This window comes from Scyliorhinus torazame, chromosome 16, assembly GCF_047496885.1.
Source record: "Scyliorhinus torazame isolate Kashiwa2021f chromosome 16, sScyTor2.1, whole genome shotgun sequence".
NCBI classification, from domain to species: Eukaryota; Metazoa; Chordata; class Chondrichthyes; order Carcharhiniformes; family Scyliorhinidae; genus Scyliorhinus; species Scyliorhinus torazame.
In genome coordinates this window covers 10,981,027-10,998,139 of record NC_092722.1, presented here as the reverse complement: position 1 = coordinate 10,998,139, position 17,113 = coordinate 10,981,027, and the positions used below count along the sequence as shown (strand labels likewise).

Here is a 17,113-nt window from a genome sequence, read left to right as displayed (position 1 = left end):
AGACAAGGGTGAAAGGAGAGGTGTAAAATACTGGACTGGGTTCGTTGTTAAAGGTGGAGAGGAAGCTTTGTTTAAAAGTGTTACTTGGAAAACCTGGCTGGATTTCAAAATGCAAACTGTTAAGGGAAAGCATTATTATGAGAAGATTTTAAAGTGTGTTTTGGGGAATGGAATTTGGAAACTGTCACAAGGCAATCATCTGGGGGGATTCTGAGGAGCCAGCCACAAACATTCAATTGGGGTTCAGAGTGGAGAATGTATTTGCCCACACTCATTTTGTATGATGGAAAGGGACCTTGTGGGCTAATGAGAACATTGTAGCCTAAGATGTACTTTGTAATCAGTGATAATCTTAAAATCTGTGTGTAGTTGTTAAGATAAGGGGGGGGGGGGAGGGAAGGGAGTAAAGGAGTTATTTGTATCCTATTCCAATTTTTTCATGCTTAATAAATGTTTTTTTTCTTTGTTGCTAAAATTAATTAGCGGTCCTGTGACTCTGTCCCTCCATGTTTCTAAAATAGAAATTAATTTTTTTTGAGCCAGGGTTCCATTCTGGGATCTTCCTGTCCAGTAATAACACCAACTGGGATTGTAACAGTAGCGATTAAGACAAATCAGGCTGTAAACATATCAATGCTGGTTAGTGATAATTAATATCCAAGATGGAACGATGTCCGTGAAGTTAATCACGATTAACTCAGGGCCAGCTCTTACTGGAAAATAACACAGGCATTCAATGCCTTCAAAACCATTATTCCTTTGAAAAATAAATATATGGTTACAGCGCAGCTTCATACAAAACTCCCTATCACAAACAAAGTTTTCCAGAGGAAAGGTTCAGCAAAGGTTTCTTGGCAAACACAACAGTCGCTTAAAATTAACTGCTTTCAATTTGGGTATTACAACTACCTTTAGCACCCCAGCACTAAGCGAGGGAACTGGGAGACTAAGGATAAAAGTAGTCAGCCAGTTTTCTCACTCCGTAATATAATCCAATGGCTTCTGCTGGAGTGTAGACACGGACATCGACAAAAGGTAGAATCACGCTCGCCTGTGGAAATCCCCCCACCACCACCACCCACCCCTCAAACTGTGATTAAGAGAGCTTGATTTTGTTTTGGACATTTGGACTGGGAGGGAAGAATACACATAGCATGTTCTGCTCACAAACAGAATAATAACCTACAATTATACGTCAAGCTGGAAAAACAAGGTCGACATATACTGCGGCATTAAATTGTATAATATTCAGACAAATCAACAGCCCAAAATTGTTGGACACTTTAAAATAGGAAAGAAAGACAATCTCGCACAGCTGAATTTAACACTCACCAGTTTGAATTCTTGGATGCTGCAGATAAAGTAAGGTGTGTTGGGACGACGACTCTCTATATAAACACAATCTGATGAGAAAAGGAAAACAGAACGTTAAATATAGGGAAAAGGCAAATCATTACAAACACCTAGGATACTTTGTGTACCTCACGTTCAATAAGGCATGGGAATTCAGTCGGTGTGACGTTGTTCATTTTCCACACCAGTCAACCTGTGGGCGCTTTAGAACAGTCAGTTTCGTGGGATGTTCTGGGAAGTTTTGTGTCGTTGAGCTACACCAAGTTGGGTTGAAACTACCCACGTGCATTTCACATTTGTGTTTTGGCTGATTTTACCGACTTTCAACTATCAGCCTGGGATGGATTAGAATCCAAGTTTGCCGAAGACTCAAAAAGAGTGAGCATTTTCAGCAGTGTAGATGTAAACATAAAATTCAAAAGAGATATTAATAGATTGAATGAATGGCCAAAACTGTGCCATATAGAATTCAGTGCAGGTAAATGAGACATCATCCACTTTGGATACAGCACTTTCTAAATGGTGAACAGCTAGTAACAGTGAAGGACTAAAGAGGCTCGGGGATCCAAATACATTGAAATAAATCAAGAGGTTGTACATCGAAGTTTGTAGATGGTACCAACATATGAGACACAGTAAATTATGTAGATACAAGCAGGAAGTTTCAAATGCAGATTAAATGAGCGGGAAAATCCCGTGTGGAAGTGCAAGGTTATCCACTTTGGAACCGACAACGGGAAATCACAATATTCTCAATGGAGGATTAAAAGATTTGGAGCAGACGTCTAGAAAACACTATAATATTCAGTGCATATGTACAAAAAGTAATCAAAAAGGCCACTGCCTGGATACAAAGGGGAAGAAGCTATGATTCATTTGTACTGAGCCGTGGTCCAAACCCCATCTATAGTACCGTGGCAGTTGTGGCACCATATCTCAGAAGGGACATACTGGCCTTGGAGGGATTGAAAGAGAAAAAAGATTTGCATTTATAAAGTGCGTCTCTGGACATTAAGGTCTTCCCAGATGCTCTGCAGTAAAGTACTTTTGAAGTGTCGTCACTGTTGTAATATAGGAAAAGTGACAGCCAGTTTGCATCAATGTAGGAAACACGCTCAGCCGAGCCATCGTTATTTGTTTCATCAATGACCTTCCCTCTGGCATAGGGTTGGAAGTGCTTGGCTTGCAGGTTTCAAAAAAGTGTTCATCTCCAATCAACTCATGCCACCTTACAGCAACACCTGGATCAACAAAAAGTAACACTCTTGCTACATACATACCTGAAAATGACCACCCTGAATGAGAGCAAACCAAGCCATCTACCCCTCGCCATCCACAGTGTCACCATTTTATATTGAAGATTATTATTAATCTGAGGCTTGACATGACCAACTATATAAAGACTACGGTCACAAGAGCAAGACAGAGGCCAGGTACATTGGTGGCAAATACTCAAAGAAAGCCATGACCACTCACCACTCATGGAATGGTACAACCACAGTGCTCAAGAAACTGAGACCATTAAGAACATAGCAGTTGTTTGATTGGGATCAATAAATCTGATCTCAATATCTACATGGTTGGTTATCACCAACAGATTATGACTGCATTATGTATGATCTAGAGCAGGAATGCAGGTGGGAGTTTGCATTCGGATTGAATAAACCAAATTAGTGAGGATTTGAAACAAGGGTGGAAGATCCGACTTAAGATCCGACTAGTTTGCACTAGAGGAAGAATCACCAGAAAACTCCTCCCATGAAAGACAGTTCTGGGGTTAAAAGTTACCAGGTTGGGAAAGGAAAGGAATAAAAGTAAACCCTCGGAGTTAAAAGAAAAATCACCTTGAATTGGGTCCAGAGAATCGAATGACTACGTACGGAGTACCTAAGTGTACCTGTGAGGTGGGTTTTTGGTTGTGTTAAAAGTAAATCGGGAGAGTTTTGCTCTGTAATTTAAAGTATAAATGACATACATAAAAAGTGTTTAGAGAAGAGTGCTTTCTGTCTGTAACAGTAAAAGTCTTAAAACGTGATACTTCGTCATGTGAACTGGAGGCTTGCATTTCCTTTCCAAGGTTATATGTCTCTGCTGGAATTATAATATACAATATAAATGATGCCATATGTTATTTTTGTGAACTCTCAATTTCAATATTTTCCTGAAACAATATCGCTTACTGAAATTTTAACAGATATAGTCAGTAATTTAAAACTTGCAAGCCAAATTCTGTACGCTTTGAAACACAGTCAGAGGGTTATAATGTACTTGTGGCTTAAGGGGTGTAACATTTTTCACTGATATGCACAGGAAACTGTATTTTCAATATGAAAATATCACGGTTGGGAAAAGCCTACCTTGAACAATTGATAGGTAAATGATTCAAAACACAGAAACATGCATCATTTAATAATAGAAGGGAAAAATTGTATTCAACCGCGCTATCACGCTTGGCATTCATACCTCCTGTGTAGAAAACACAAAACTAAACTGGGCCAATTGATAAACTGAAAAAAAACATACATCTATTAAAAAAATTCTGAAAGTAATCTAAGAGCCTACTGAAAGCTAAATTAATTTGGTGCGCCAAGCTGCCATTTAGCTCTTACTAAATCACACCTGACAGTGAATCGGAATATTTATCAACTTGCACCACAGTCAAAAAGAAATAAAATTACAATATTTACTGGATACGGGGTCAGCTTAACTGAAGGATGGGAATTTAAATTCCTCCCAATATTTTGTTACCGTCTGACAAAGGAAAGCTTTTATCACGTAAACAAGGTGTTTACCCAGTAAATGCTAATTTAAACACTGCCTCGGGAGTCGCATGCAGCAGACAATGATCCATCCAATAAAAGGGGAGAGAAAGGAGAGGCATGGCAGTTGTTCCGGAGAAGCACAATAGGTAATATGCCTGTCCATTTATTCTGCAAATCGAACCCTCCAACAAATTCAAAAAACTAACCTAGTTTTCACAGGGTGACAGCAAATAGAGAACGTACAGAGAAACAGAGAAATAAAAACATGATTTTCAACCTGCAGTGAGGCAGTAAAAGGCCAACGGAAATAAACTTGACATCTAGAGCAACAAATATTGATTTAAAGTAAATATTACTATAGAGAGAAAAACAGATAGGCTTCGGAATGGTAAAACAATCATGCTAAAAACCTGGATCTAATTTTTTCCCCCATCACCTGGTCCTTTAAAGTCCTCTTAAATGGCAAGGATTGATGATTAGAGTTCAATGCACGGTAGCACAGTGGTTAGCACTGTTGCTTCACAGCTCCTGGGTCCCAGGTTCAATTCCTGGCTTGGGTCACTGTCTGTGCGGAGTCTGCATGTTCTCCCCTTGTCCACGTGGGTTTCCTCCGGGTGCTCCGGTTTGCTCCCATAAGTCCCAAAAGATGTGCTCTTAGGTGAATTGGACATTCTGAATTCTCCCCGTGTACCCGAACAGGCGCCGGAGTGTGGCGACTAGGGGCTTTTTGCAGTAATTTCATTGCAGTGTTAATGTACGCCTACTTCTGACAATAAAGATTATTATACTCAGCAACTTTCCACAGCAAAGCTGCACACACCGGAGAACAGTTTTAATCCATCAGTGCAGTGGCTGATGAAATGCAAATGTATGAAAAGTAGAGCAAGAATGGCCCAGGCTTCAGCCCCTAACATTGCTAGAAATAGGCAAATGAGTGGCTGGGGTACCTGAAGTAGGTAAATGAGTGACTGCCACATTTGGTCTTTTAACAAGGACACAAATCCAGAATTAAAACAAAAATACTTTGTTTTACTTGTTCCAAAAATACTTTGTTCCACTGATCTGAAAGAGTATCGTAAGAAAATAAGAACCAGCTCATGTAAATCAGCTCATGTAAAGTCCAAGGCGAGCGACCACTCAGAAGCGACGATTGTTATAAATATTTATTATACCTATTATTCTTCCTATTCCCTGAAGTGCGTCCCATGCCCAGTCCACACTTGGGCCAGGGTATTTATGTCACAGATGTCCCAGGGTTAAGAGGGTAGCTTTGTGCCCCCGCCCCCCAATCTAGCTACCTGAGCCTCGGGACTCTGCGGTTGCAGATCCAGTGGCCTCCTGTAGGGTTATAACAGTTCACTTTACAAACATCATAGGGCAAAGAGAAGTAGAAACGTTGTCATTCAAACTAGCCGACCATTACTCAATTACTCAAACTGGTTTGGAAAGGTTGAGGCAGCAGATTCCTAACCAATGCAGGGTAACAAGGGATATGTTTGTCCAACCCAGAAACTCCACATTTTATCACTCTTTGGTCAATAAACTTCCAACAGAATGGTTGATCAGAACAGCAAAGATCAGAGAGATTTTGAAGGATCAAGTTTGGTAATTATTTCAAGTCATGAATGATAATTCTAAAAAGTTAAATACCAGGATATGGGGAGCACGGGAAATTTGTCAAACTCCTGACCGGAAAGGAGCAAACCAGTGGTCTGAAAAAAGCTGGTGCAGCTAGGCTTCAATACATAATCGATGAAGAAGCTCATTGTTTACTGCCAAATGGGTGACAATCAATTGTATTTGTCTTTCTAAGGTTATTTAACCTGGTTAACAGGAAGAATGGCAAGTTATCGAATACTCCTTTTTTGGTCTTCCCCATAATATGTGTGACTATGAAGCAAGGCACCTCGTGGCTAAGTGATTTCTAAAAATATGAACGGTGTCAAATCAAATAGCTTGCAATCACTTTCTTCCTTCTGTTATCCATTTTCAATTAATTCCCTGACGGATCAAGTGGGTTCTTTGCTCAGGAAATCATCTGTAACCAATATCAACTGAGGAACTTGGTTTGACAGAAAGCGTAACCAATTAAATTGTAGAGCTGGCTCTCCTAATGACAATTTTGAACATCACAATCTACCGTACAAAGGTGGAATTGCCAAAATAAGAGGCAACAGACCTGCAAGTCTGGTACAAATGTCTACATAGAGTAGGTTGAATATTTTCCATGGTCTTGTGCAGAAAAGACCATCAAGCATAACAATACAACATGATCTTTAAGAAGTGGGACTGCATGTTTATGCTCAATGAGCCCACCTTGCACTAAGTAGATTGCAGGGTGAAATGGTGGCTTTTTCTTTGGAATGATTAATCACTTACCCATGAGGTGTGTTGCTTCATGCTGACAGACATTATGGGGAATGCTAAAATGTTCACAATAGTAACAGACATTGATTTCCACCTTGAGAGTCCTAGAACGTTGCTGGAAAGAAAAGGAACTGGGTTGCAAACAGAACAGTGCTGTGTATCATTTAGGATGCATTATTTTCTTTTTTGTTCTTAAAACTGGATCCGAAGAATTAACAAATCACACCAGCAAAGCAAAATCATCAATTTATGTTGGTCTACATTAACAGGAGTACATCAATGCTTATTGCAGAATATGCACAAAGTTAGAAATTCCACGTGTTGACTTTTCATGCTGCAATACGGACAGGTTTTCAAATGAGGGAGGGAGGGAAGGACGTGCATGAAAAACAGACTATCCACACTGCAGGCAAAAGACTCAAACATGAGCCCTGATCAACGGAGTAACATTCAATTGGAAAACTGCTGATGAGATACTTCAACTTCAATAACATTTTTAATGTTTTTTTACTGTGATGACAAACTATTAATTGCATTGATGTGTCAAAAATAATTTGTGCACAAAAATCAAACTAACTGCAACATACATGGTCTGCAAACTACACTACATTCACTTCTATCTGCGGCATTCCAGTCAAAAGACACCCTGCATAAAAACATAATATTTAGAGTAGACTCTATGGATCGGGGCTGGTTTAGCACAGTAGGCTAAACAGCTGGCCTGTAATGCAGAATAAGGCCAGCAGCGCGGGTTCAATTCCCGTACCGGCCTCCCCGAACAGGCGTCGGAGAGTGGCGACTAGGGGCTTTTCACAGTAACTTCATTGAAGCCTACTTGTGACAATAAGCGAGTACTTATTTATTTATTTATGGCCCTCGAGCCTGGTCCATCATTCAATTTGATCATGGTTGATCTTCTGTCGCAACTTAATTTTCCCCCACTCCTCGTATCCCTCCGTTCTGTGAGAGACCAAATACTTTTCTAGCTTTGAATATGCTCAAGATGGAGCGTCCACAGCCCTTTGGGGTGGATATTTCCAAAGATTCACAATGTTCTTAGCGAAGAAATTTCTCATCTCAGTCATAAATTATCAATCCTTTATCCTGTGACTGCAGCTAGGGAAAACAACCGCTCAATGATTGCCCTGTTATTTTAAAATTCTATAACTGTTCCCTGAAATTTACATCTCATATTAATCCACTCTCCCATCATTTTATAATGCAAATTTTAAAAAGTTTACATTTACATATCTTACAAGCTAGGTTTGCTCGTCATCTTGCATTCACCGTTAAAGATGTCCGTTAATAGCATAATGGTTTGTGTGCTTTGTAGACCATAAAAGGAAGCATTTTCAGTGTGATCACACAACAATGCCAAAACTGGAGTTTCTGATTACAGCTAATCCTTTCTTCAACAGTCAAAAATCCTCTCCTAACAACATATGTTCACGAAGGGCCTTCCCGTGACTCGGCCAGCAGATTTCTTAGCAGCATTCAACCATTTTTAGCTTATCGCTGTATCATGTGACCTGCTGCATGGTACAATGTTTGCCAGGAAATCAAGAAAAAAAAAACACGTTGAAATATAAGGATACCTTAAGCAGCGCACAAAACGGCAACCAGCTGCTTTTACAGTGATAAACATGTCCATTCTTCCTCTCATACGGTTAGCAATGAGCAAACTATTTGGCTGCTCAGCTAATACCAGCTCTTGCCGAGCACATTGCCGGGGACCCTCATATCAAGAGGGAAATAAAACTGACATCCAAATGTGACGGTAGCTAATGAATTATGTTGCAGTGTGGGCTGTTTGACAAAGCTCATCCCTGATGACATTATTTTCCTTTAATACTGGCATGCACATGGAGCAATAGCTGCACACAGTAAATACAACATCAAGTTTCTGTCTGTCTAAGAACTATTTTTTTTTAAATCAGCGTGTTGTTTCTGCTGGAGGGTTAATTAATATATTTGGATCAATGAAGTGCATTCTATCCAATTTATATCAATCGTTATCTGCTCAAATTCCGAGTATTTTCTCTTAAGTATTTTTATTCCATATCTTTCCTTCCTTCATTGCTACCTCCCACTACCTTCCTTTTAGTTTTTATCTACGGTGACTAAATATTCTTGGATGCAAAGTTCTTTGAGCTGGAGGTCATGGCTACTCTCACTGGCATACAGTGTTTGGCTAGAAGGCAGTGTATTTCTTTGGGGCAACAACAAGCACTGATCATGTTTATTTACTGATGAAATGCTCTGATACTCCATGGTGTAAAATATACAAGCCTAACAAAATTTACTAATTGAGAAAAAGTGTTAGAATTCCTGCGTTTTGCTTCAATGTTCGCCCCAAGACAAGGCCTAGGCCCAAATTAAATCAACAAAATGCAATCGGAATTAGAATTTCACCTCACAGTAGGAGTCTTCGCAATACGTGACTATTTGTTCTACTACATAAAGGAAAGTGAATTTCAAGTCTCCAAAGAAATGAGCCACAGTCACAAAACAGTTGAGGGCTGACATTTGTGCAGACATTACACTGGTTCATAGTGTTGTGCACCTTTGCTTCAACCAACTGGAATTCACAGCATTTCTGCATTTATGATAGGCAATTGTAAACAGCACTTGAAATAACTTCTTCCTTAAACAGGCTGGAATTACTCGATTTGCTTAAATCTTGTACCTTCTGTCCCAAAAGTCACATGAGCTGTTTGACCGGAGTCCTTTCCACATTTTGCGTTTTTATTTCAAATTGAAGCATTCACATTATTTATGTTGTTTACATTAGGAAGGACATGATGCACCAACACATAAAGCTTGACAAACTCAATGATAGATAATGTTGTAAGAATCAATCAAAATGTAATTGAATACCACAGAAGACCAAATTTCTAAAGTATCATCACCTTTTTTAAAAGATTAATTTACGGGATGTGGCCGTCGCTGGTTAGGCCAGCATGCATTGCACATCCCTAGTTGCCCTTCAGAAGGTAGTAGTGAGTTGCCTTCCTGAACCACTGCAGTCCTTGAGGTGTAGGTACACCCACTGTGCTGCGAGGGAGGGAGTTCCATGATTTTGCCCAGCGACACTGAAGGAATGGCGATATATTTACAAGTCGGGGGTGAGTGACTTAGAGAGGAACCTCCAAGTGGCGAGGTTCCCAGGTATCTGCCGTTCTTGTCCTTCTAGATCAGTGTTTTTCAAACTTTGTTTTTCCTGGGCCCACTTTTACCAACCGGCGGACCTTCGGGACCCATGCCGGCCGACGTTCGCAAGATGTCGGCTGACATTAGTGACCCACGCGGCCAACCTTCACGATACACCATTATTGTTTACCTTTAATGCGGAAGGTGAGCCTGCTTGGTCCTCACGATCTCTCTTGCTTCATCATTCAATGTTGCATTTCTGCTAAGGACTTCAGCTGACGATTTAAGTTCTTGCTGCATGCTTTGAATAAAAATCAAGAGGTTTGTCCTCGAACTCGCCATGCTTAGTCTTCAAATGCCTTTGCAGATGAGGGTTTTACATTTGTCAGTACTTCCCTGCATACAACACACACGGGCTTTGCATCCTGATTTTGCATTGGCACAATTACAGCCATACCTCAAGAAATCATCTTTATACTGATTTGTTCCCGATTTCTATTTCTTCTTAATTGTTTGTTCACCAGAGGCCCTGGAGCTTGGGATACAGCTCACACCAGCACTGCTGGTATCCTACCGTGGACTCTTCTGCGAAGCTCTATCCAGCAGATTTAGTTGTGAGATACTTGGCTGTTTGTATCTTTGGCCCTCTCTACCTTATTACAAAATGACCCATATTCAGTTCTTCACACAGTCCTGTTGCTTGCTTGCTGGCAGCTGCAAAATGGAAGAACCTCACCTCTATGATTTTTGCATCCAAAGCATTGACGTGCCAGGTGCATGACCTTCTCTCTGCCGCTGCCTCTGGTGGAAAGACTCATCGTTCATATTTAAAGGCCAGTCACGGCCGACATTCTTTTTTATTAAACTTCGAAGCTTTATTTCTAATACCCAATTTTTCCAAATTTATGATTTCTTACTGCTAAAAATTGAAACAACTTCAGTTGGCCATGTACATCCTTAAATTTACACACAAACTTTGTTTAATATATTCCCATGTCTTTAGAAATTTAACCAATTATAGAAAAAAGTACAATCTTGTTTTTATTTTACAAACTACGACTTTAAAGAAGATGAAGCAACTTGTCAAACACACAGTGTCACTCTATTTCGTACTAGTTCCACTGCATTGCACTATCCAAACCACCTCCTGTGCCATTCTCACCAAAAGCACCGACGTCCTGATTTCCAGAGAGTGTCAACACAAAGTGATGACTGTGGGTTTCTTCCAATGTTCACCTGTGTCAGCCCTATTAACTGGCCTTGTTTAATCAGTATCTCGAGAAACCTGGCCTGGCTTCCTCTCACTGTATCTACCCCAGTCACAGACCACTACCTGACCAGTACTTACAATCGTGGGAGTGCAAACGGATGTTGTCCTGGTCGTTGAACGGAATGACCAAGTAGCTGCAGGTGGCGGAATACGAGCCGAACAGCGCGCAAAGGACAAGCAATGGAGCGGAGCTCCAAGCTGGGGCCACCACTGTTAGCATCGCGCCCACCCGTCAGCCCATTCTCTCCCCCCACCCCACCCCCCCCATCCCGCACCACAACACCACTCTACGCGCAGTGACCAGCACATAGCCCAACCTCGCGCCGTCCTCCCCCTCAAACACCTCAAGCAACCGGGGACTGCCTGCGGCCAGCATTCTTAAAACTGATCGCTCCATGACCCTTCCGACATCCACGCGCGACCCAGAGTTTGGAAAAACCCTGTTCTAGATGGTAGTGGTCATGGGTTTTGAAGGTGCTATCTAAAGATCCTTGGTGAGTTACTGCAGTGCATCTTGTACACACAGCTGCCTATGTTCGTCGGCTGTGGAGGGTTTTAATGTTTATGGAAGGAGGAGCAATCAAGCGGGCTGCTTTGTCCTGGATGGTGTTGAGCTTCTGGAGTGTTGTTGGAGCTGCACTCATCCAGGCAAGTGGAGAGTATTCCATTACACTCCTGACCCGTGCCTTGTAAATGGTGGACAGTCTTTGGGAGGTCAGGCGGCGAGTTACTCGCTGTAGGATTCCTAACCTTTGACCTGCCTTGGTAGCCACAGTATTAATATGACTTGGCCAGTTCAGTTTCTGATGGATGGTAACCCACCAGGATATTGATTGTGGAGGATTCTCTTGTGGGAGATGATCATTGCCTGGCATTTGTGTGGCGCAAATGTAACTTGCCACTTGCCAACCAAGCCTGGATATTGTCCAGGCCTTGCTGCATTTGGACACGGACTGTTTCATTATCTGAGTCGTCGCGGGTGGTGCTGAACATTGTGCAGTCATCTGCAAACATTCCCACTTCTGACCTTATGATGGAAGGACGGTTATTGAAGCAGCTGAAGATGGCTGGGCCTAGGACACTACCCTGAGGAACTCCTGCAGTGATGTCCTGGAGTGGAGATGATTGACCTCCAACCACCAAAACCATCTTCCTTTGTGCCAGGTATGACTCCAACCAGTGGAAACTTTTCCCCTTGATTCCAGTTCAGCTAGGGCTCCTTAATGCCACATACGAACAAATGCTGCCTTGATGTCAAGGGCAGTCATTCTCACCTCACAAGAACATTCAGCTCTTTTGTCCTTTGTATTATGTTAACCTCTGCACCTTCCTTTACCAATTTTGTTCCTATTTCTCCTAAGGGCAGTGATTCATACCGTAATATATTCCATTTACAGCAACAATTTCTATACGGTATAAATCTTACGAATTTTCCATAAATTAACCATGGTGCGGATTTTGGAAAGTTATTCAACTGCAAGTGGGCATCACAGCTGACAGCAATCCTATCCTCACCTGACATCCATCTAGGTTCTTTGCCATGGAGATCACTAACTAGGATCCAGGGGCAAGAACCCTAATTTACCGCCCTGCCCTCAAGCACCTAGCTGAGGTGCTGAAGTCAATCACAGTAACCTCATTGTTGCTCCTGATTATTTTGTTGAATTCTGCACAGCCCACAGCTACACACCACACCAAAAGATGCAATCACTCAGCTATTAAGGGGACCAATCGGTAAAAACAATTTTAAATCTATGCTTCACATAGATTTTGAGAGTTAATTATTTTCATTAACTCATTACACAGGGAGCGCGAGTTTCTTGGGTTATACTTTAGAATTAATGTGGAGAAATATGTTTTAGAATGGCATTCAGGACTGCCCAATTAATTTTGTGAGGAATCACGTCATGTTACAGAAAATACATTGCAGGGCTCGATTTCAAAAAAATCTGGCGATATCTGTATGAGAGATAGTAAATTAGTATTCAAGTAATGGCATTCGAATTCAAGGTGCAATGCATAAATGGTCCTTAATGTTTTCAATTCATAAGTAAACCAAAGGACCGTGAAAAACAGTCAAGCTTGAAGACAATGAGAAATTAGTTTGAAAACTACTGAAGCAACAAGTCTTCATGCCCAGTAATACCCAGGTTATCAATGTTTTGCTAACGAAACAATTTTGCAGGTCGAGTGCTTAGTGTCTTATAACAAGCATTACCAGGTCAAGCATAATATTCACTTTAGAGAGCTTTTCTCTGTTCTATTCTATCAATATGCCTAATTCACATTTTGGGGATAAACCCACGCCATTGCTAGGGTTACCAACTCTCCAGGGTTGTCCTCGATTCTCCAGGACCTGAAGACTAATTTCCAGGCCACAGACGCAAGCAACCCACCTGAAAAATCATCGAAGCTTTAACCAACATGACGTGATCATTTTCTTGTCACACTTCTGAGGCTTCAGCCCAAAAATCAAGGTTGACACCCCAGTGTGGTACTGAGTGCTGAGATATTCTCAGAGATGTCTTCTTTCAGGTGGGACTTTAACCGGAGTCTGGATGCTAAAAGATCCAGTGGCACTATTTTGAAGAATAGGGAGCTGTCTCTGGTGTTTTAATTCATTAGATATAAAAAATATTGGAAATGGTGGGGTGCGGATGGAAAAAGCTGTTTCCTGAACAGTTGAGATTAATCTTAAGAGTAACAACGGGTCAGTTCCCTTTCCAATTGGTGTGGAAGGCTGCAGCATGCCTAGAATGTGGATCATTGAGGGAGGCGAGGTGGAATGGCTCGAGGTAGGAGGCTGTGATGAAATCTCTAGAAATACATCCAAACATAGCTGTATTATTAGTTTAGGGTCGACATTTACTGACAGGCTTCTATCATACCTTCTTCTCTCCTTCCCCCCTCTTCCCCAAAAAGGGAACCATCCTCAGCATCCACTCTGTCGAGCCCCCTCAGAATCTTGCATCTTTTAATAAGATCACCTTTCATTCTCTTAGGAGCTTCAATCAGTATAGTACCAAACTGCTCTACCTTTCCTCGTATGAAAACACTTTCATCCTAGAAATCAACCTGGTGAACCTTCTTTGAACTACTTCCAATGCAAGTACATCCCCATTTAAGTAAGGCCACCAACACTGTACACTGTACTCCAGGTGTGGTTGCACCAATGTCTCGTATAGTTGTTGCAAAATGTCTTCACTTTTATACTCCATTCCCATTGCCAATACAGGGCAACATTCCATTTGCCTTCCTAATTACTTTCCCCTCCAAAGTCCAACTCGGAAGCAGAAATGTCAACACAAAACACACTGTTAAAATGTATCTGAAAATACAGTGAAGCGTGTTTGAAGTGTCATTTAAAGGGCAATAGAAGCCCCCATTTTTAAAAATATGATATACATAGAACATACAGTGCAGAAAGAGGCCATCCGGCCCATCGAGTCTGCACCAACCCACCCAAGCCCCCACCCCCACCCCCATAACCCAATAACACCATCTAACCTTTTTTGGTCACTAAGGGCAATTTATCAAGGCCAATCCGCCTAACCTGCACGTCTTTGGACTGTGGGGGGGGGGGGGGGCCTGGCACTGTGGGGGGGGGGGGGGTGGGGGGGGGGGTGGGGGGGGGGGGGGGGGGGGGGCCTGGCGCTGTGAAGCCACAATGCTATCCACTTGTGCTACCGTGCTGCCCTGTCGAGGGCATTCTATGTTCTATGATAACTTGAACTTGGTTTCGGACAATGCTCGACACAACATAGAGGGCCGAAGGGCCTGTTCTGTGCTATACTGTTCTATGTTCTATGACGTAAGACCAAGGAACACTCAAGTATGAAAAGCAATTTCATAAAATCAATTCATGCAGCAGACCAAGTACAATGCTAACACAAACATAAAGCAATGGACAGCTTCAAAGCATCGTTCCCCTTGGGTACATTTACTATTATGTATTTAAATGTGAACGCATAGAAATTTAGTGAATTCTTGTGTTCCCATTTGGAAGGAATGCACTATCTGCAAATTTTATTAATAGTTGCTTTATAAAACATAATACATGGCTCACTTTGTTGTCCTTTTATGGCACTTCAAAGTATATTACTGGTACTTTGAAGTGTGTCTGCCCTTGACATTTAGAATTGAGTAATTAAGGTTTTGGGGGTTTTTGCTTGCCTGCTGGGCATTTAAAAAAAACATTTTGTTTATGTGATGACATTGACCAGCAATGCAAAGAATCAATGTCAGTATATATATATTAACTACCCTATTGCGTAAATTAGAAGATATCAAAGAAAGGTCAGGATCTTCAAACCGATTCATTCTCAATGGTCCCAAACGGATTGCTACTTAACCACAAAGTTCTGTATATATGCAAGGTTTTCCTGGACAGCAACAGTTTTTCATCCTGTCATCTTCCTGATTGAGAAAAACCCGTTTCATATCAGGAATAATTTAGATTCAATAATTTGTTGGGCGGTGAAAATGAGAACTACTAATAAACAGGTACTGATAAATGCCATGGTAGCAATGCATTTCCTGTTGACATGTTATTGTGAAATAAGATCCTACTGCACTTGTCCATATTTTTATTCTGACTTTGATTTTCTTGAAATAATATGTAACATCATGGCAATATAGTTTGTTTTGACATTCTGTCACATCATGACAGTAAATCTGGTTTTGCAGTGTGGCAAGTTAAAAGGAAAGAAAGTAATGTTTTAATCATTACTCACAACTCACACAGCGTGGTAATGCATCACAGAATGTGACATACTAAATTTAGAAACTATTTTTAATCCAGCAGTTAATGCAGAATAACGATGCTGAAAAAAACAACAGATAAATGAACACCATGTCTGCGACTGAATCCAAACAATATCGCTACGATTATTTTAAAGCTTCTCTTACCCGCCCTCAGTTTCAAATGCAATCTATCAAGTAAATAGGCTAAAATAAAATGCACCATGTTTGCTAATCAAGTGCTGCTGTGGTCTACACTCACATTTTACATGAATGCCAAATCGGACAGATTTTGTAGTTTCTTGGTAAGACCACTAGATGGAGCACCACACAGCAAAGGTAAAACAAGCTGTTAAAAGGCGCCATCATATGTGTCAGCTGAAGAAGTGGCCTGTCTTCCCAATTGACAGATGAAGTGTGGCAGTGGGGGGCACCTGGACGTCAGGACAAAACAAATGTAAATTACCAGGCTCACTATATGTGAACTGCACGTATGTACGTATGTAACATTAAAAAATGCAAAAGGGCAAGACTGACATTGCGACAGCATCTTGCATTTATGTCTTTCGCATGTTGAAATCAAAGAGATAGATTAACAGGACTCTCAAAGGAGAAAAGGACTAGTAGAGTAGTTAATAGTAAAAAGTGAGAATCCCAGCATGTCAGCTGAAGGCACAGCTGCCAAAGAAAATTAGGATGCACGAGAGGCCACAATTGGAAGAGCTGAGAAATGCCTCAAGGTTGGTGGAGGTTACAAAGTTAGGGAGGGGCAAGGCCGCGGGGGAGGATTTGGAAATACGAATAAAATGTCAAAACCTGTTTCCGGGATTTAGAGGGAGTGAGATTTTGAGCTGTGGCCATTCGGGGGCAACTGCCCTGATGTGTTTGCCGTTACTGGGGTAGGGGGTGTGGGTTTTGGAAGCTTGGTGTGGGGGACACAAGAATGTTATGTGGTTTGGCAGCACTTGCAGGGGAGCCCAAGGTCCAGCAGTTTCCAATAGATCTCTGCAACTGCTGATCGCGTTATCTTTTGGTTGATTCCTGAAATAATATTATTTGTTAAATATTAGAGTGCACAGATAGGCAACACGATGGCGCAGTGGTTAGCACTGCAGTCTCACAGCACCGAGGTCCCAGGTTCAATCCCGGCTCTGGGTCACTGACCGTGTGGAGTTTGCACATTCTCCCCGTGTTTGCGTGGGTTTTTCCCCCACAACCCAAAGATGTGCAGGGTAGGTGGATTGGCCATGCTAAATTGCCCCTTAATTGGAAAAAAATGAATTGGGTACTCTAAATTTTTTTAAATAAAGAGTTGCACAGGTAACCATCCGAGTGTCTTTACCTCGCTGCAATAATAACAACAGCTGCTTTCATTTACATGTCTTTTCTTATAAATTTAGAGTACCCAATTATTTTTTTCCAATTAAGGGGCAATTTAGCGTGTTCAATCCACCTACCCTGCACATCTTTG

At 41.4% G+C, this 17,113-nt stretch overlaps 1 protein-coding gene across 11 annotated transcripts in view; it reads right to left on the bottom strand.

Annotated features, from left to right (window-relative positions):
- Positions 1–17,113, bottom strand: part of rerea (arginine-glutamic acid dipeptide (RE) repeats a) — a 708,059-nt gene that overhangs the window by 501,959 nt on the left and 188,987 nt on the right. For all 11 annotated transcript variants that reach the window (XM_072477931.1, XM_072477930.1, XM_072477934.1 and 8 more), the window contains one exon: positions 1,333–1,403. In XM_072477931.1, coding sequence (XP_072334032.1) covers positions 1,333–1,403 — 71 coding nt within the window. The remainder of the gene's footprint in view (positions 1–1,332; positions 1,404–17,113) is intronic.